Raw genomic sequence first — 17,223 nt, 5'->3', positions numbered from 1 at the left:
ACCCGGTAAGCCTCATATAACAAATATATAACACAATGCTCTATTTCATTGTAAATACATATGATTAACGCATCGAAGATTTCACTATTACCCTTTGCTAACGGAGTGGCATATCACGTAATGAAGGTAATAATATTTACCGATTCAAATAATCTAATGAGGATGATAATTTTATGCAGCCTCTACACGTTCAAGCATTTGGCTCATACTATCAGATCATGTCCTAATCAAGGTTTATCAATAGCTGACATAATTAACTGCATCTTAAACATTCTATTGAGAGAAAAACCTGCAATCGTATTTGTAGAACTGCAACATTAGGTCAAGTTTCATTAACTTTTTAATTTACGACATTAGTTCCTCAAGCAAGGTTTGTTTTTATTTGATTGAATAATGTTTTCAAATCGTTGAGGAACGTTACTGAAACCACTGACAAAAAAATAATCATATTGTCTGATTCATAAAATGATAATTATTAGAAAGGTTCGTGATAATGTCTTTATAAGTTACATATTCTTTTATCAAAAGATGTACAAGTATTTGTCATTTTTCACAGTTTCAGTGATGTAGTAACTAAACGACTGCTGTAATACAGAGGTGGGGCATCTCAAAATGACCCTGGCTGTTTAAGGGGGACCGAAACTGCTGTATGATGCATATAACTCTCATTGATATTGTCTCGTGTCTTTTGTACAACCCTTGCGTATTGCAGATTGCACTACGCTACGCTAGTGCAGCGTCGCGAAGCTGTGTAATCAATTGTGGTGTGTAGCGTAGTTTTGCAATCAACTGTAGCGTAGCGCAGGTGAAGTGTAGCGTAATGCAATCAACCGTGGGTATCCGACGATGCTTTTAAAGGGACGCATATCATCTTCTCAACATTATTTTAATGTTCTTTTTATTATTATTGATTTTACACGATTATATTTAATCCTCGCTCGCCAAGCCTCGTGTCACACTCCATGAAGTGTAACGTAATCAGGAGCCTTGGCTAGCGAAGATGAGATACAATGTATTTTTACATGTGAAACCTCTTATAGAAGTGCCTTTTCAGCTATCAGAGTTTCCGTTTTAGCCGTCGTTTATAGCCATTTGAAAATAATAAAGGACCTCAGGTTTTTTTGTTTTTCAGGACCACATTACATATGAAAGGAATCTGAATTATAAACAATACAGTGCATGCAAGGCCCGAGCTATTGAATAAACGTCTGGTTGCAAAATTTAAACCATATATCATCAGGAATTAAAAGAATATGGAGAAATTTATGCAATACCACATAAGAACATTTTTCATTATTCGAGAAAGTGATTTTTGCAATCAGGCGTGGGCAGGTGTGCTCCAAAGATCAGTTTTATGACTTCTGTTGTTTTCAATTTTTATTTCAGCTTTTTGCCGATGAAACATCTGTAACTTGCCTTGTCTACTTCCATTAAAAAATATGATTTATTATGATGATCAAAACTTTTAACCACAATAAACCTGGTGTTTTATGATAAATTTGATGTTTTATGATAAATTTGATGTTTTATGATAAATTTGATGTTTTATGATAAATTTGATGTTTTATGATAAACCCGATGTTTCATTATTACTTCCATTTCACATTATTACAATAAAACGTTTTGGTAATACTCTGTCACGTTTTGAGAGAATTACAAACATTTGGTTATTTTACCTCGATCGTATTAATACTAAGACATAATTTCATGTGTTATGTATGCACGTATGTATCTTCATAGTAGTTTATGAAAAAAAAAATCTTGTTTTTCTAGAAGAAAAATATATGAATGCATCTACAGGTAAAATCCACGTGTTCTGTCCATGTTGTTCACTTTACCTGGTAATAACTTACTGTTTGTATATGTTGGTTTAAGTGTGCTTGTCTATTTTTGTCCATTGTTAACGAGTTGCCTATTTTTTCTTGCTTTTAACAAGTTCAAAATATGTGCCACAATAGTTTTCTTCTTCGTACTTAACAAATCACTTATTATAATTTCTTGCGCCTTTATGGTTTTAAGATATGTGTTGATAGATATAGGGTCCCGTTTTGTACTCAATACTGGAACCATGGAATATTTTAGTATCCAAAATTTGAGTTTATAATGAACATTTGACAGTTGCCGGTGTTTGTTTGTTTTTTTTGGTAAATGATACAAGTGCAATTTGTATTTATTGTTTAACAGAGCATGATTAGGCCTATATGCAAAATAAAAATGCCACCGATTTAGTGGAATTAATCAATAACGAAGACACGCAATAGATGACAAAATATATTTTAATTTCTGATAAAGTAGGACATGTAGATAATAACATTCGAGCACACGAAACAATGATACAATGGTGTTTATGAACCCTATTAATAAATATAATTGTTTATACATCAACATAATACTGATAAGTAAAATATAGACACTGCATCATAATCCATGCTTCTATCGGATATTATCAAAAACGTCATCGATTCTCAAACAGGTGTCCTGATTATATATTTTCTATTTTCACTTTGCAATAATACGGTTAAACCACTTAAACAAGTCTAGCCATGAACAGTTTAAAATAACAATATTTCCAGTTCATATCTAATCGAGATAACCCATACGAATAGTGTTATTATTGTGTTGTTATGGATAAGAACAATTTTGTTCACCACAATTAATTCTCAATTCGCTGCGGTTCCATCAGTATTTGAAAGTTAAGTTTTACCTAGTCACGTGACAAAACGCTACCCCACTACCTGTAGTATTAGAAACTCTGTGCAATAAATAGGACTAGATTGTCGTAAATTAAAGAATAAATATTGATGTCCGGCTGTCCCTTCCTATTCACAACCTAATATACCACTGAATTTAAGAAAAGTCGACCCACGTTCTCTTCGATGTAATGACCTTCCCTCTCTCACTCATTCTGTACTAATCAGATTTATTTTAGATTACTTAATATGGAACCCAATGACACATATTCAACTGAACCAACGCTTAACAATTCAGCCTTATACGTCGGTTAGTGTTCCTTTCTGGTTAATACATTTCCATATCGACATCACAATCTATAACCTTGTGAATAACAGTGTTTTGTTCCAATTTGTAGTTAAAGTTGTTCGCTCTGATTCATTGAGATACCATGGCGCGCTTGGTTCGTTTGTAGTTGTAATGATACCGGCATATCACTCATCCACGATGCGTCTCCGCTGGAGTAGGATATCCAGGGTTCAATTCTTGACAAAACTATCTTTCCTGCACTCTTGGCGTATGTCACAACAAAAGTCGAATGCTATCTGATTTAGTTTCAGACATCAAAACAGACCACTTTTCATACTAGTATATGACCTTTGAATATTACAAAGGTACTATAGTACTAATCGAAAGAAAGAAGCCCACATTTTCCAAACTAGTCAAATACTTCCATCTACTAGTAAGTTCATACAGCGCATTTTATTTTGTTGTGACATATTCCAAGAAAGAAGATCAGATATCGAGAGCGATATTCAGACACGGAAAGATGGAAATTGATGCTGATCCCTGGGTTTAGGCTTGGAAGGCGCTGGTGAAGAAGAGGCCATGCTTGTCTGCCCATGTTTGAAATATTATTGTTCATTGGGTACTGGTGAGTCTTGGCATATGTTCCAGGTCCGGGTACTCTCTGTTGGCAGAAAGAGGTTAAAGGTCATCCAACGAGGTAAAAGGTCAGACTTTGATACAACAGTGCAGAATGCATCATTAGCTCTGCCGAAATATTTTTAAAATAACATAATGATGAAAGGCTACGCTAATGAATATCTTTTTGGGATGTTACACATGTTGCACTTTATTCAGACTATAATTAAAGGAAAGCTTCTACAGTTCAAAATTATTATATAATTCTCCAAATATGTTTTGGAACTATAAATAACTCAGCAGAATTCTATACATCACTGATATTTTTGCAGTAATAAAAAAAATCAAAACCAAGCTTGTACAACCTAAAGGTAGCAAATGATTGGCGATGATATTGACCTTTGACTTCTCTGAGTTTTATTTTGCGAAATACTACCTTGTAAATTCATTTCTAAAATATTTTTAACAATTTGCTGTAACAAACAACATTTAATGTTTAGATATCAATATTTCTACTTATTTAGATAACAAGTGTAGTTTTCATAAACTTTCTCCTACAAAATTCATGTTTACACTGTGTAAATTGGTTAGGATAAAGACAAGCGAGGACAGATGAAAACGAGGTTTATTCAACAGAAGACACAACTATACTGTAACTCAACGAATTATTGAATCAGTTTTATAATATAACATTGAAATGCAATAATTACAAACATACGTTAACTAATAATTCAGATTTAGCCCAAAATAGTGCTTGACATTAGTCAACGCATTTTTATGATTTTTCAAAAGCAAGTGTGAGTGAATCAATTGGTCCTGCTTTCTAAACACACTCGAGTTTGAGCAAGGCCACTTCACAATGCATTTCTTGCACGAACCAAAGAAGATTCAAAGGTACAGTTCTATCGATCGAAGCACTTGCCTGAGTGTCCAATGCATGGTAAAGAGTATATATCACGTATTATTATATCATTGGTATGTAACACCATCGCTCATTGGTCCTAATGAGATCACATGACATCAATTATTTCCTTGGAAATACCTCATGACATCACTGAGGAGTCAATATGATATTTCGTCAGGTCCGTGTAATCTTATATTAACCCCTGCTTAAGAATGGAAATTATGTCATCTGTGCTAAGATGTATTTTAGCAGAGGTTAATATAACATTCCATGAACCTGGCGAAACGTAATATTGACCTCCCGGTGATTTGCCCTCAACCAAAGTCTGTATTTGTATAATGTATAATTGAATTTAACATATGAATTGTATAAGATAAGGTGATATGAGAAAAAGATACAATGTATTACGTCACATGATATGACACTAGCTACTACATATTATGAGCAAATCACATTCAACGTATGACGTCACGTGATATGGCGCTACTAGCTGCTACATAGTATGATACTTATTGAGTGTGAACAGAAAATTGCTAAAAGATAATAATTTGTAATTTCTTTCTGAGTAAGATATTTGATTAATTATAAATCATAAGATCAGTGAAGGAGAGAGTGACAGATTGAGTACTATGTCAACTATTGAAGTACTTATCAGATGTTAGAGTACAGCGTTAGATTTGTCTGTCGCTCATCCATATACTCAAATAGCATTAACGTTTAATGTTTTTATCGAAAATAACATTCACTGTAAAATACATGCCAACTTGATAAAATCCTTCAAAGTTTATCATATTGATCAGACATTTTGAAACTAAACGTTGCTGAACATTATTTTGACTATAATTTTGTGTCAATTGATGTTAAACTTATAAAAAATGTATGAAATCAATAATTACATGTACATGAAACTTCATCAATACGGCGACTAATATACTTGGGAAATATTAAATCCAGCTTATTCGAGTTAGGGAATAAAAAACTATTTTCAACCAGTGCTTCATTTCGATGAATTCGCTTAAGTCCTGTTTTGTGTTTAAGGCCATTAGAAACATCAGCCTGCAGATTTATCTCAATTGAATAAAGTTGGTGATAATGTTAGACTGTTACCAGATTAAATCAACGCGGTGAGGTATATTTGTAGGAGAAAAAAAATCAAAAATCAAAATAATAATGCCGTTCGAATATGTACATAATTTTCATATATTATTTATTATTTTCAAATTCTAAAGAATATTTTCAATCTTCAATTTGTCAATATTCAACTGGTTGACAAAAAAACATATAAGAGAGAATACAACAACTATTAAATAGAAGGAAATGCATGCTTATAAAATAAATTCACTTTCAAATCGAATGTAACATTATCAAAATCGTGCTAGGTAACTAACTTAATTATAAATTAAACTGAAAGATATGTATGTTTTATGACTAACTTCATTTTGAATATTAAAACGAATTTAGTTAAATAAATCCTATGAGCCTAAAATGAACTTATCAATGGAGCGACAGGTATGCATTAAAAAGTTATAAATTTCTTTTTCAGTGAGATGATGTATTTAGTTTAGTTAAGTGGCTACGAGATATAAAATGACTTTTAAAAATCATCATTAAATGACATGCAGTTTTTTTTTAGAATTTGAAGATTGTTTACCTGTGTTAGTTAAGTAACTACAACATCTACATTAATTAACTTTTAAATACATTGACATGCATACTTTTTTATTATTTATAATTCAGTTTGAATATAAGGCTGTGTTACAGATAGCTAAGCAACTACGAGACCAAATTAACTTACATATGCAGCACTTCCAGGTGAAATCTTTGACACATATAACGATGATATGACGTCATTACTTCTTACACAAGTACGACTAACTCTTTTATCGTAAGAAAATATTATATTTAATTGTTCTTTTTAATAAACACAACAATATATACAAAGTTCACTGTAATAAATAATACAAAAAAATGGGTTTTTTTTATATGAATTGAAACCCTATTTTTTGACATAGGTTGTTAGTTGAGCAGATTGATACACATCTATTTATTGCATTTTTGATAATATATACAGCTGTCTCAAAAACATTTTAATGATTTATTGATCTGTTATAATAACAATATAGCCTACAATATCGTGTATCTTTATTCATTGTCTAAAGTGAACAAGTCTAGTATTTATCTGAACAGAGGGTTACTGAAATACTTGCATAAATTGGAATGAAGAATTCATTAAATTTTTATAGAAACATTAATACCACCACTGTCTTGACGAATAGATGCGACTAATATGGATACTGGAGAATCCATAACTACACAGTGTAAGTATAGTAATTGCAATGTCAGAAAAAATCATAAATTCATTATAAGGCTTATGAACATGCCCTGCCATATTTGAACATTTGTTCAGGCCTATATAGATTTGATCAACTTCCTTCAGGTTTCCACCAAATTGATCCTTTTGGAGTCTTGGATGAACTGATTATCTTTATGACGCGGTATTTATACTAGTCATGATCCATCACAGTTTTATCTGTAACTAACTGCATGTCTTTTGAAAAAAACCTTGTGGTACCAATCTAAAGCAATCTGAAAGCTTACTTAGTTTATAAATTTCAGTGTTGAATCTGAAATCTTCGCTAATGCCTTTCTGGCCCGAAGATGCCCAAAAAGAACTTGTATGACATGCATATATTATAAAATTGGGCCACCACCAGAAAATGTCAATACAATTACGAAATCTTCCTGCATAGCCGATAACTATACGTAAATAACACATATTCTACAGAATGAGTTAAGTATCAAAACCCCGTACCACATTCAGTCTTCACACGTGTTTCGAATACAATATATCCACCGAATTAAATACTATAACAACACAACCTTTTACCATTCTAGAACTTCCTGTAAAAAGCAGTTTGTTTATTGTCGCCATTGACTCTAGTAGGACAGACAAAGAACACACATCTTTCTAACATTGAGATTCTGACGATACTTTTTACGAAATCTAAGATGGCGCCTTCTTCAATAACATTGTCTAGATTAAATATGGCGCTGGGTATTAATTATCATTCTGTTTTGAAATATGGCAATTCATAAAAGTTGAATTGCATACCTTTAGGGAATAATAATGTGAGAGTCATATAATTATCAGGTTTAATTTAGCACTAAAATGTTAGACCTAAAAATAAGATATGGACAAAATTTAGCCAGTCCAGATTTTACGAAATCGAAATTGGCAAGTTTAGTATAATTAAACAGTGGTCAGCCAGTGGTCACTCACACAGGAGTGACCACTAAAGCGATGACCCCTCCACATGTGTTAGGTTATATCCCCAACCCTATAAGTAAGAGTCCAGCAAAAACCGGTTCCCAGAAGCGATAGAATCGATCCAACTTGCCTTTCGCTGTGTATGTTAAACAAACGCATGGCAAAAATGAAAAAAGAAAAGAAAGAAAAAAACATTATGCATATGTTTACTCAAGTACTTGACAATATTCGTTTTATGAAAGTTTCGTTATTATAAATATATCATTTTGTATAACTTAGTACATGTATATGGAAACCTCCAGGACATTTTGGAAAGGTATAAAGTGGAAATCTTTAGATTAACTGTATTTTCTTTCAAAATATTCATCGAAATGACAATTTTCCAAAAACAAATTTTCAAAATTTGTCAAACGCTTGAGAAAATGTGTTGAAAACATGAAGACTCAGTTGTTCGAACTGATATTTGAAAGTTGATGGCACTAATAAACTTTATCTATTTCATGAAAAATTCACGGAAGTTTAAAAAAAAAATCATTAATTTCGGTGGAGAACTTTTTTGCATTCTGGATTTTCTATTTTGAAATAGAAGAATAAATTATATTTCCATGTTAAAATGTCAAACTATACCATAAAGTAAAGGGTGTTTGTGAAATAAGACGGAAATTGTGTGCCCTTCTCACGGTGCTGGAATAAGAATTAATAAATAGAATGACCTCATGTAGGGTAAGACTATAATGAAAACACCCACCAATGAACTAGTCCAAATCTCACCAAATATTCAGAAACAATTAGACGCACCGCATATATGGTAATTGTTTAAGCAGTCTATTTTTGCGATTACTATATTTTCATCATATTTCATTATAAGTTTTTTCACAAATTATGTAAAAAGGATCGGGTTCAAAATATGATCCGTTTTTTTTTCTCCAAAATATTAACCGTTTTTTCAGCCTTCCGGTATCTTTGGTGAGTTGGGAACAAAAATAGCATTTTGAACTGAACTATTTCATGGAAGCTGCCCAGACCGTTCACATAAATCCAGGAGGGTAAATTTAGAAAGAAAGCTGACGTTTATTCTGATACATCTTCGCTATTCTGATACTGATAGCACACAAGTTTGTACCAGGGATAATATTCTATAATAAATTTCACACTCAGCAATGTGTTGTTGTTCTCACATTAAATGAAGAAATGGAAGAAGAATACAATAAAAAAAATATGTTTCTTAGGAATCTACATTAAACGTTTTGTTAATGGATATCCCCGAAAAGTGACTGGGCAGTTTCCTATTTTGTTGGTACGTGCGAAAATAACTTGTCATTCTTAACACACCACATATATCAATGACGTATCTATAACCGTGCCACGAAAATGATGACATACCGTGTGTGAACTAGAGAATCGTGGTGTTTTTGACTTGAAGCTTGATGACACTGGATGGAGTGGCACTTCCGGAGAATATTCATAGTTCCCTGGTCCGGGGCCTATTCTCTGTTACACAAAGTGAAAAGTAACATTAAAACTAATTTATATGTCTAGAGAAAAATATTGTCCTTATTTTCATAATACAAAAAAATCATTATCGAAATTGACTTCTATTTCGAACGAACCTGTACAAATTGATTTCTAACATTTGTCCGTAACACAATATAATGAGATCTTCTTCCGATAGTATCGTATACTTACAGGTCTAAACGGCATCGTTGGGAATCGCCGTGATTGTGATTTGAACATAGAATGTCTGAAAAACAAAACCAATCAATATTACAATGGAAAATTAAAATGCCGTAAAGATTTCGATTTTTGGCTTCTTGGAATAATACAGTATGAGTATGTGCCTGATTTTAGAGTAAGGAATATAAAAGAAAGGTTTCCTTATCAAACAAGTCTGATTCTGTTTGCCTGCAAGGAATTTAATAGTGTTTGCAGACGAGTAATGGATGTCATGTCTGCCGATATGACCATTCGCTTCCCATGAAAAATCTTGTTTGGAAGTTGGTTAAAGGTAACAGAAACTTTCGCTTCGTTTTCGCAATGGATTCCAAGCTGATATTTTTTATCGTTCACATGGGCTAATTTGCCTACTCTCTGCCGGTTTCATCCACCGGCTTCATTACCTGTTAGAAATATCTTGACACTTTGGAAAATATAGGTGAATCTCACGTAGGCAATCTAATTAAAATCTAGATGGTCCATTTAACGTAGTGAGAATGATCATCTAGATTTTAATTAGATTGTCACGTAGAACCACATACATGTAATTCATATTGATGGCTAGTCATTACGAGACCTACTGGAACAGGATTTTTTTCGATATATAACAGGATTCTGAAAGCTCAGCTGTTCCAGCAGGTGGGTGGAGTCGAGAAAAAAATACTTCAGAAACGAACAAGGAACTTATTTATCTGAAATACAGTGGCATAGTATCTTAGATAGGCCACGGTGGCATAGAACGTAAGTATATTTTTTTTACTTGCGTTAATAGAATCTAAGCCGTTATTGGTAAACCGAACTTTTCTAACATTTCTGAGTAACTAGAACCTCTTGAGAGTCTTTCTTTTGGATGACGTATTGTAATGAAAGCGTCCGCAATATCTCTGGGGGAAATGCATTTGAAACTGTCAGGGGAAATGGGGTGAAAACATTCAGTTAACTACCTACAAGGAATCTGTTAAATATATTAAACAGCGACAAAGACAAAAGAGGCGGCGAAAGAATATCGCAATCATAAAATACAATGTATTGAGTACAAACGCAAAAACACAATATTTCCTTTACTTGAATATCGCGTTCGGAGGCAATTTCTTATCCTTTCAATGTCTTTTTCCCATCCAAATTACAGAGCTATCTACGTACATTTGAACGTATATAGGTAGCTTAAATATAAATAAAAATATACTTACTTAGAGGGTTGTTTATCTACAGCTACTGTTAAATACTTGTCCATTTCATAGGCATTAGGACTGACGTTGATATCCTGGAACAGATACGTTTGTATTTCAATGCTGTATCATAGGTAATGTATCAAACCGAAAGGTTCTGATTGGCATATTTATATATTTTGTGGACTGATAGTTTTACACCTTTCTATGGAGGATCATTAGCAAATGCAGAGTAGCGTTGTGTAACCACCGTGGGTATCCGATGATGGGGATGGGGTTAGGTGTAACATTACACCTTATAGTGAAACCATTGAAAAGGTATTATTTACTATCTATATTATACATTCCCAGTGAAGCCATTGAATAGAGATGTTTCCTGGCAGGCCTGTCAAATGATAAATGCTGAGACCTCTATGATAATGGTCAGTTTTCTCCGCGAGATCATTCTTATGCAAAATAATTTAACTTCTACCTTTTGGCTTAAAAATGAATTGCTGATATTCATTTCAATTGTGTACTGAGGGTGAAGAAGAAACCGAGGGTAGGAATTTTATATTCAAACGATCGCTTATTCAAAGAGTAACTTAGCAGTATTCTTCTGCGAGTGAAGTTAGCCCATTTTGGGTCCAGCTCTATATAATGACGAAGATGGAGAGTCGCCATGGAAGCTCTCGGTAAGTTTGAAATATATTTATGTGTATGTATATGTTTAAACGCCTAGTGCTGCTTTTATTTTTTCTGTGTACTGAAAGGTTTTGAATGGATGTATTCAATTTAAGTTTTTCTCCAATCATACACATTAAAATACCTTGTTTTCGATCACAGATATCTCTATAAATTGTTTTCGATCAGATATTTCTATACCTTGTTTTCGATCAGATATTTATATACCTTGTTTTCAATCATAGATAATTCTATACCTTGTTTTCAATTATAGATATTCCTATACCATGTTTTGAATTATAGATATTTCTATTCCTTGTTTTGAATCATAGATGTATCTATACCTTGTTTTCAATCAGAAATATGTCTATACCTTGTTTTCAATCATGAATATTATATACCTTGTTTTAAATCATAGATATTTCTTTACCTTGTTTTCAATCATAGATATTTCTGTACCTTGTTTTTTAATCATGAATATTTATCTATCTTGTTTTCAATCATAAATATATCTATACCTTGTCTTTCCGACCGAAATTAAAACCTCGTTGTCCTCTGTCTATGGCCTTGAAATTGTAAGTCGCTGGCTGTTGCTCCAGTCTGAAAAGAAAATTTGATCAAACAAATAGATTAGATTACTGATTTGAAAAACAACCAGCAAACAGCTAGACTTACGTTATCATATCAACATTATAGGGCGTAGCTGTACTGTTCTACTGATTTGCAGTTTTAAAACTTTTAATAAAATAATTTTGATAATGAAAACATGAAGTCAGAAGCATTTGTCAAATTTATCTATTGAAGGAAAACAATTGTGTTTGTTTGCTTGCTTGTTTGTTTGTTTGTTTAGGAAACAATGGTGGTTAATGTGTTTCAGTAAATATCGCTTACAGAGAGGTTATTGTATTACTGACATCCGCGACAATATGTTTTTATATCAATTATCACAGATGTTGCTTAACAGACAAAAAGGAATTATGATTCTTTGAAAACAAGAGCAGGTTGTTGTATCGTTTGTATACGATACATGTTTTATGTTATTACCAACCTCCAAAAGTTTAACCTTCTGGTTTTAAATTTAAATTCATTTTTAATTATTTAAATTCATTAATCAATTTGTATTTCGAAAAAAAAAATTATACCGTGCTCCGTCTCTATAAGTAATAATTTTGCCAACGATGTTGCTGTTATTAGGAATTTCCATTTCGGTTTGAAAGCCCTATTGTTTTCGTAATGTTTTTGTTCTTATTGTCATTACCGGTATCATCATTTTTCTTTTTATTTCAACAGATCTTGTAAACAATCTATCTCAAACACGAAAACAGATGAAACATTCATAGGTTGTACATGATAGAGAGCATCTAGTAAGTGTCAATATTGTCTCTCTAAATTGTTGGTGTCTTGTATGTGTTTCTGGTACATTAACCCTCATTTTTGTTTTGCAACTCTTTGGCGAAAAACAACAACCACACGCTACTATATTCAGCATTAATGAACACTGCCCACGATTTTTTTTTTGATTTTTTTTTTAAGAAACTGACTCAGTTTATCTACACGTACCTCCTCGTGAATGGTTGCATCTCGTAAGCCCCGGGGAGGAGCAGGGCGCCCTTCCCGTGGGGATGGGCATCGATCTTCCTACCATCCGACTTGAATCTGTAGGTGTGTGGACGTTTGTCCAAGTCTACCAAGAAATCTTCAGTCTCGTACGATCCAGGCAAGGGTGTTTCCTGTAACAAATGAAATATGTGTTATTATAGTCACCGAGGCAATGGTATGTATATGGTTATGAAAATGTTATCCACAGATGATGGGGCTACTCCAGTGGCATTGTATAGCGTCATCATACTGGAATATCATGCCTACCGAACAAGTAAGCACGACGCTCCAAATGGTTCCATTATACTGACAAAGAAATATCAACTCCTTACCATAATTCATGTAAGCTGAACGTCATACACAGCCTTAAGAGCCAATTTCATAAACTCGTTTTTGTCTCATTCGGGGACAGAACCCTTTACATTCCTCGTCTAGGAGGACACTCAACTCTAATGCCAAAAGAGGGGAATTATGAAGGTAGTCTTAAGAAAAGCATGTAGTCCGAAAATAATCGTATAAATGGAAACCAAAGGTTTCATTTTAGTCACTCGTTCTTGTGTTCCCAAGCAGAAGGTTGTTAACACATTTGTTGCCTCATTTCCACACGGAGAGGGTAAAAGGAAAACGGTTGGTGTAGTAGTGATGAATGTCTTTTTGGGTCGACGTTCATTTGTCAAGTGGACCATAGACTGGCATAACAGCATAAGACTAACAAACCATGATGTTTATCGCCTCAGTAGTAACAGTTGTTCGAAAGCAATTCCATCGATTCTAATTGAAATTGGATGTTCAATTTAATTCCGCAAGAAATTAGATTGCTATACCATCGTAATTTTAGGTGAAATATGGACCACAAATATAATATCTATGCACTTTAGAGTTCTGTAGACTTGTATTATTTGTTTTAAAAAATCGCAAATAAAGCTGATGGGAATATGCATACATACCCGGATGTAGGTGCGCCACCATCCTTCACGACCACTGATATGCCCTTCGTAGTCTTCACTAAGTGCCTTCCGGTCCTGTATGGAAAATAGTGAGAGTCAGTCAACAGGAAGCTATCCAAATATTAGTTATTTTAGGATATAGGCAGGTAATATGGTCACATATTGCCTGTCTCGATTTTATATTTACGTACCTAAAACCTACAAAACGAATTGTCATAAAATAGCACCTGTATTTTTGCAGAACTGTCGTCTGCCCGGTGTGGCAGGCGCACCGCACAGATTCCGCCATTTACAAAATGTATGTGGGATTCATTGCTACATTGTATTTGCACGGGACTTTATATTACATGCCCGTGATCTAATATTACCCGTGAAGAATCGGAATAAAGTCTAGAAAACTCTGCTGGGACAAAGGTGATTGGCCAATCAAATTATTTAGATTGTCGTTTTGCAGTATGACAAACAACATGATGTATTTATACTCGTGCCAAGTCTTCCCGGATTTGACAGAATGTTGCGATTGATCTTTGATCACTGCTTCATTTCTATATATTTTTTCTTATACCAGACTGATGTTTTCAAAAATGTGTAGTGTAAACATTGTTTGTTTGTTCGCTTGTGTATACATCATCGCGGCAACCAGCGTCATATCAAGACAGTAAAATCAATCGAAAAAAGAAATCTCGATGCATTAAAAAATATCACGAATAATCTGTTTCAATGAAAGAGTGTATGTAGAAATAATCAATCATTCGTGATATTTCTGTGGAATACTCCATAACATAAAACTAAATACACAACTACAAAAAAGGCACACGTTTTCCACGCGTTAATGTGTTCCGGGACAATGCATGTACTGTATTAATTTCATATCTTAGAGAGGAAAAAGTCTTGGAAATGTTAAATCTATTGTTTGTATATCGGGCAAATCTACACCACTGGTAGCTACTGGGAAAATGGCATTTGACAGCCAAAAGTGTCAAATGCTTTTCCGCTACAACAGTAGCTATAATATTGATATAACCAAACCATTATGATAAGAGGGGAGATTTTACTGAAGTGTAGAGGGAGAGAGTGAAAAGGTGATATGGCTAACAAAGATGTATTTATATCATTATATATCTCTAAAGTTAGAGATAATACGTCATTTATATATATCTACTTAATTCAACAATACAGACACGTGTGGCATAAAACATGCTTTTAGTTGAGTAATTTTCTCCAAACACCACTAGAATTTACAACATATACACTTAGTGAACAACTACTGTATATACATGTATAGGTTTACGTATCGGTATACAAATGTATATGAACCAATGATATCTGCTTTTCCTATCAGACAGGTTTAAAAGCCCTATACCTATGCAATATAACATGCTTTTTTAAGTGAGTAATTTTCTCTTTATACTAATCTACATATTCACGGTCTATTGACTTCTATAAATAAATTTACTTCGTCATCACGGGAGTTAAATCGCCAAGTAGTTTATATATACAATATACCTAGCGAATCGTATCACGGGTAAGTCATCAAACTACCGCCCCAGAGTGCTAGGTATGTCGGAAATCTGCCATGAAAATTTATTTCTAGATGAATAAAAACGTAATCAACTGTGTTTACATGTCAACAAAGTTATAATATATACAAACAAGCATTTAATGTTTGTGACACTCTGTGTAAACAGTTAAATATTGATTGCCATTAACTCTGTGTGCTGTCGAATATAATTAAAATGTATACCTACACACACAAAATGTACAAGTGTGTAGGGTTTTAACATGGATGCGAGTACAATGTCCATCAAATCAATATTTCAAAAAAATACTCTTTTTTGTTAGTTTGGTTTTTTTTAAATTTTATTTTCAAGTCAAACTTATTGTCTTTTAGCCTTCAATATGACTAAATAATTTAACCAAACCCGTAGACTGTATAGATATAGCTGACGCGTTTGACAAATAAAACACTATAATTTTATACATTCGGCTGAAACACTGAAAACTGTAACATATACTTTTACTCTGCTGGAATAGTATAATGTTGTTTATTGATCGCTCTCTGTTTATTTTTACGTAGATGTGTATTTATGTGTTGTTATTGTGTCAACAAGTGAACGTAATCCCTGGGGTATCGAGAATAAGAGCCCCACGGAAATTATCATGCGAAAGATATAATGGAATATATAAGCCGATTCATAAGTTTAAATGGAGATGAAGAAAAATGTCCCATTTACGAGATATCTGGCATGTTGTCGAGTGTGAATAAAAAAAGATCTCTGCAACATGTATTCATTCGCCATGCAGAAAAATGTTAAAATATCCAACCTGTATTACAAAATGTAAGACCCTATGTGCTATAATTTGGATTTTCTTTTCTTTTACATGTAGCAAACTTCTGTGCAGCCCGTAACACGCGTTGGATTGGGGCCCGGCGCGTGAAGTTTACGTTTGCTATTTGACAACGGAAACGATTTTGATTTTATTAAAATTCGTACAAAAGGTCTCACTTTGGTCTTACAGAAATATACAAAGACGATATTCCCAAGACGGTTTAAATGGCGGGCGTATATAACTGGTATATATACAATATGTACTTGTACATATATATACACGTGTGGGTTGTATTTAAATCTTAAGTACACACAGTCAAACTTTTAAAAGAACACAGGTATTTCAATACGATATAGGGAGCTACATGTATCATATATATTTGTATAATCCACTGGTTGTCATTCCGCTCGTCCCTTCAATAAGATAATGACATCATGATAAATAATTATGTGATTTTGGGATCGAATTATATTTCTGTTACCAGTCATTATTTCACTCTTACTATAAAAATATACTTGCCTTCCAAGGGTGTTTGGTCGACTGGACTGGGCTTTTGTCTGGGGTGAGTTTCACGGAAACCCTTTTCTGTCCCGTAAGGGTGGAGTTGGTCCGATCCCGCCCCTCCATTACCGGCGTAAGGGCAGTGGATCCCTTATGGGCCACCATTGTAATTCCCAATATTATCGAGTATTAATAACTTTACGTCCTCATGTCGACTCCACGTAATGGTTAGTCCTATATGCGTCCTTAGTGACGATCTGGTCACGTGACTCGTCTGGTATAGAGTGTTGATCAATAGGGATTTAAATGCCGAGGTAGTTTCTTTAATTACCAACCCATTACCGTTGTATACATAGAGGCCTGATTAGCTATCCCACATGTGCCACTGCCCGACTCTCACTGGGACCGTGTCTGCGCGGTACCTCTTGTGCTGTCTGGACGCTCGGATCAATATTATAACCGAGTATATATAATGTCAAACGATTTATTTCAGCGCTTATGACATATAGCCAGGTGTCAAACCGAGGTTATCGA

At 33.7% G+C, this 17,223-nt stretch overlaps 1 protein-coding gene across 1 annotated transcript; it reads right to left on the bottom strand.

Annotated features, from left to right (window-relative positions):
* Positions 1-2,258: 2,258 nt before the first annotated feature.
* Positions 2,259-16,977, bottom strand: LOC117323021 (protein STPG4-like). The gene is given in 9 exon segments (XM_033878008.1): positions 2,259-3,561; positions 3,563-3,640; positions 9,150-9,257; positions 9,453-9,507; positions 10,670-10,743; positions 11,830-11,911; positions 12,872-13,041; positions 13,858-13,932; positions 16,708-16,977. Coding segments are annotated over 9 exon segments (825 nt in total). The 5' UTR covers positions 16,855-16,977; the 3' UTR covers positions 2,259-3,525.
* Between the last annotated feature and the right edge of the window lie 246 nt (positions 16,978-17,223).

Source organism: Pecten maximus, chromosome 3 (genome assembly GCF_902652985.1).
Source record: "Pecten maximus chromosome 3, xPecMax1.1, whole genome shotgun sequence".
NCBI lineage: Eukaryota > Metazoa > Mollusca > Bivalvia > Pectinida > Pectinidae > Pecten > Pecten maximus.
The sequence above is the reverse complement of the archived record's forward strand: the minus strand, read 5'-3'. Positions and strand labels throughout refer to the sequence as shown.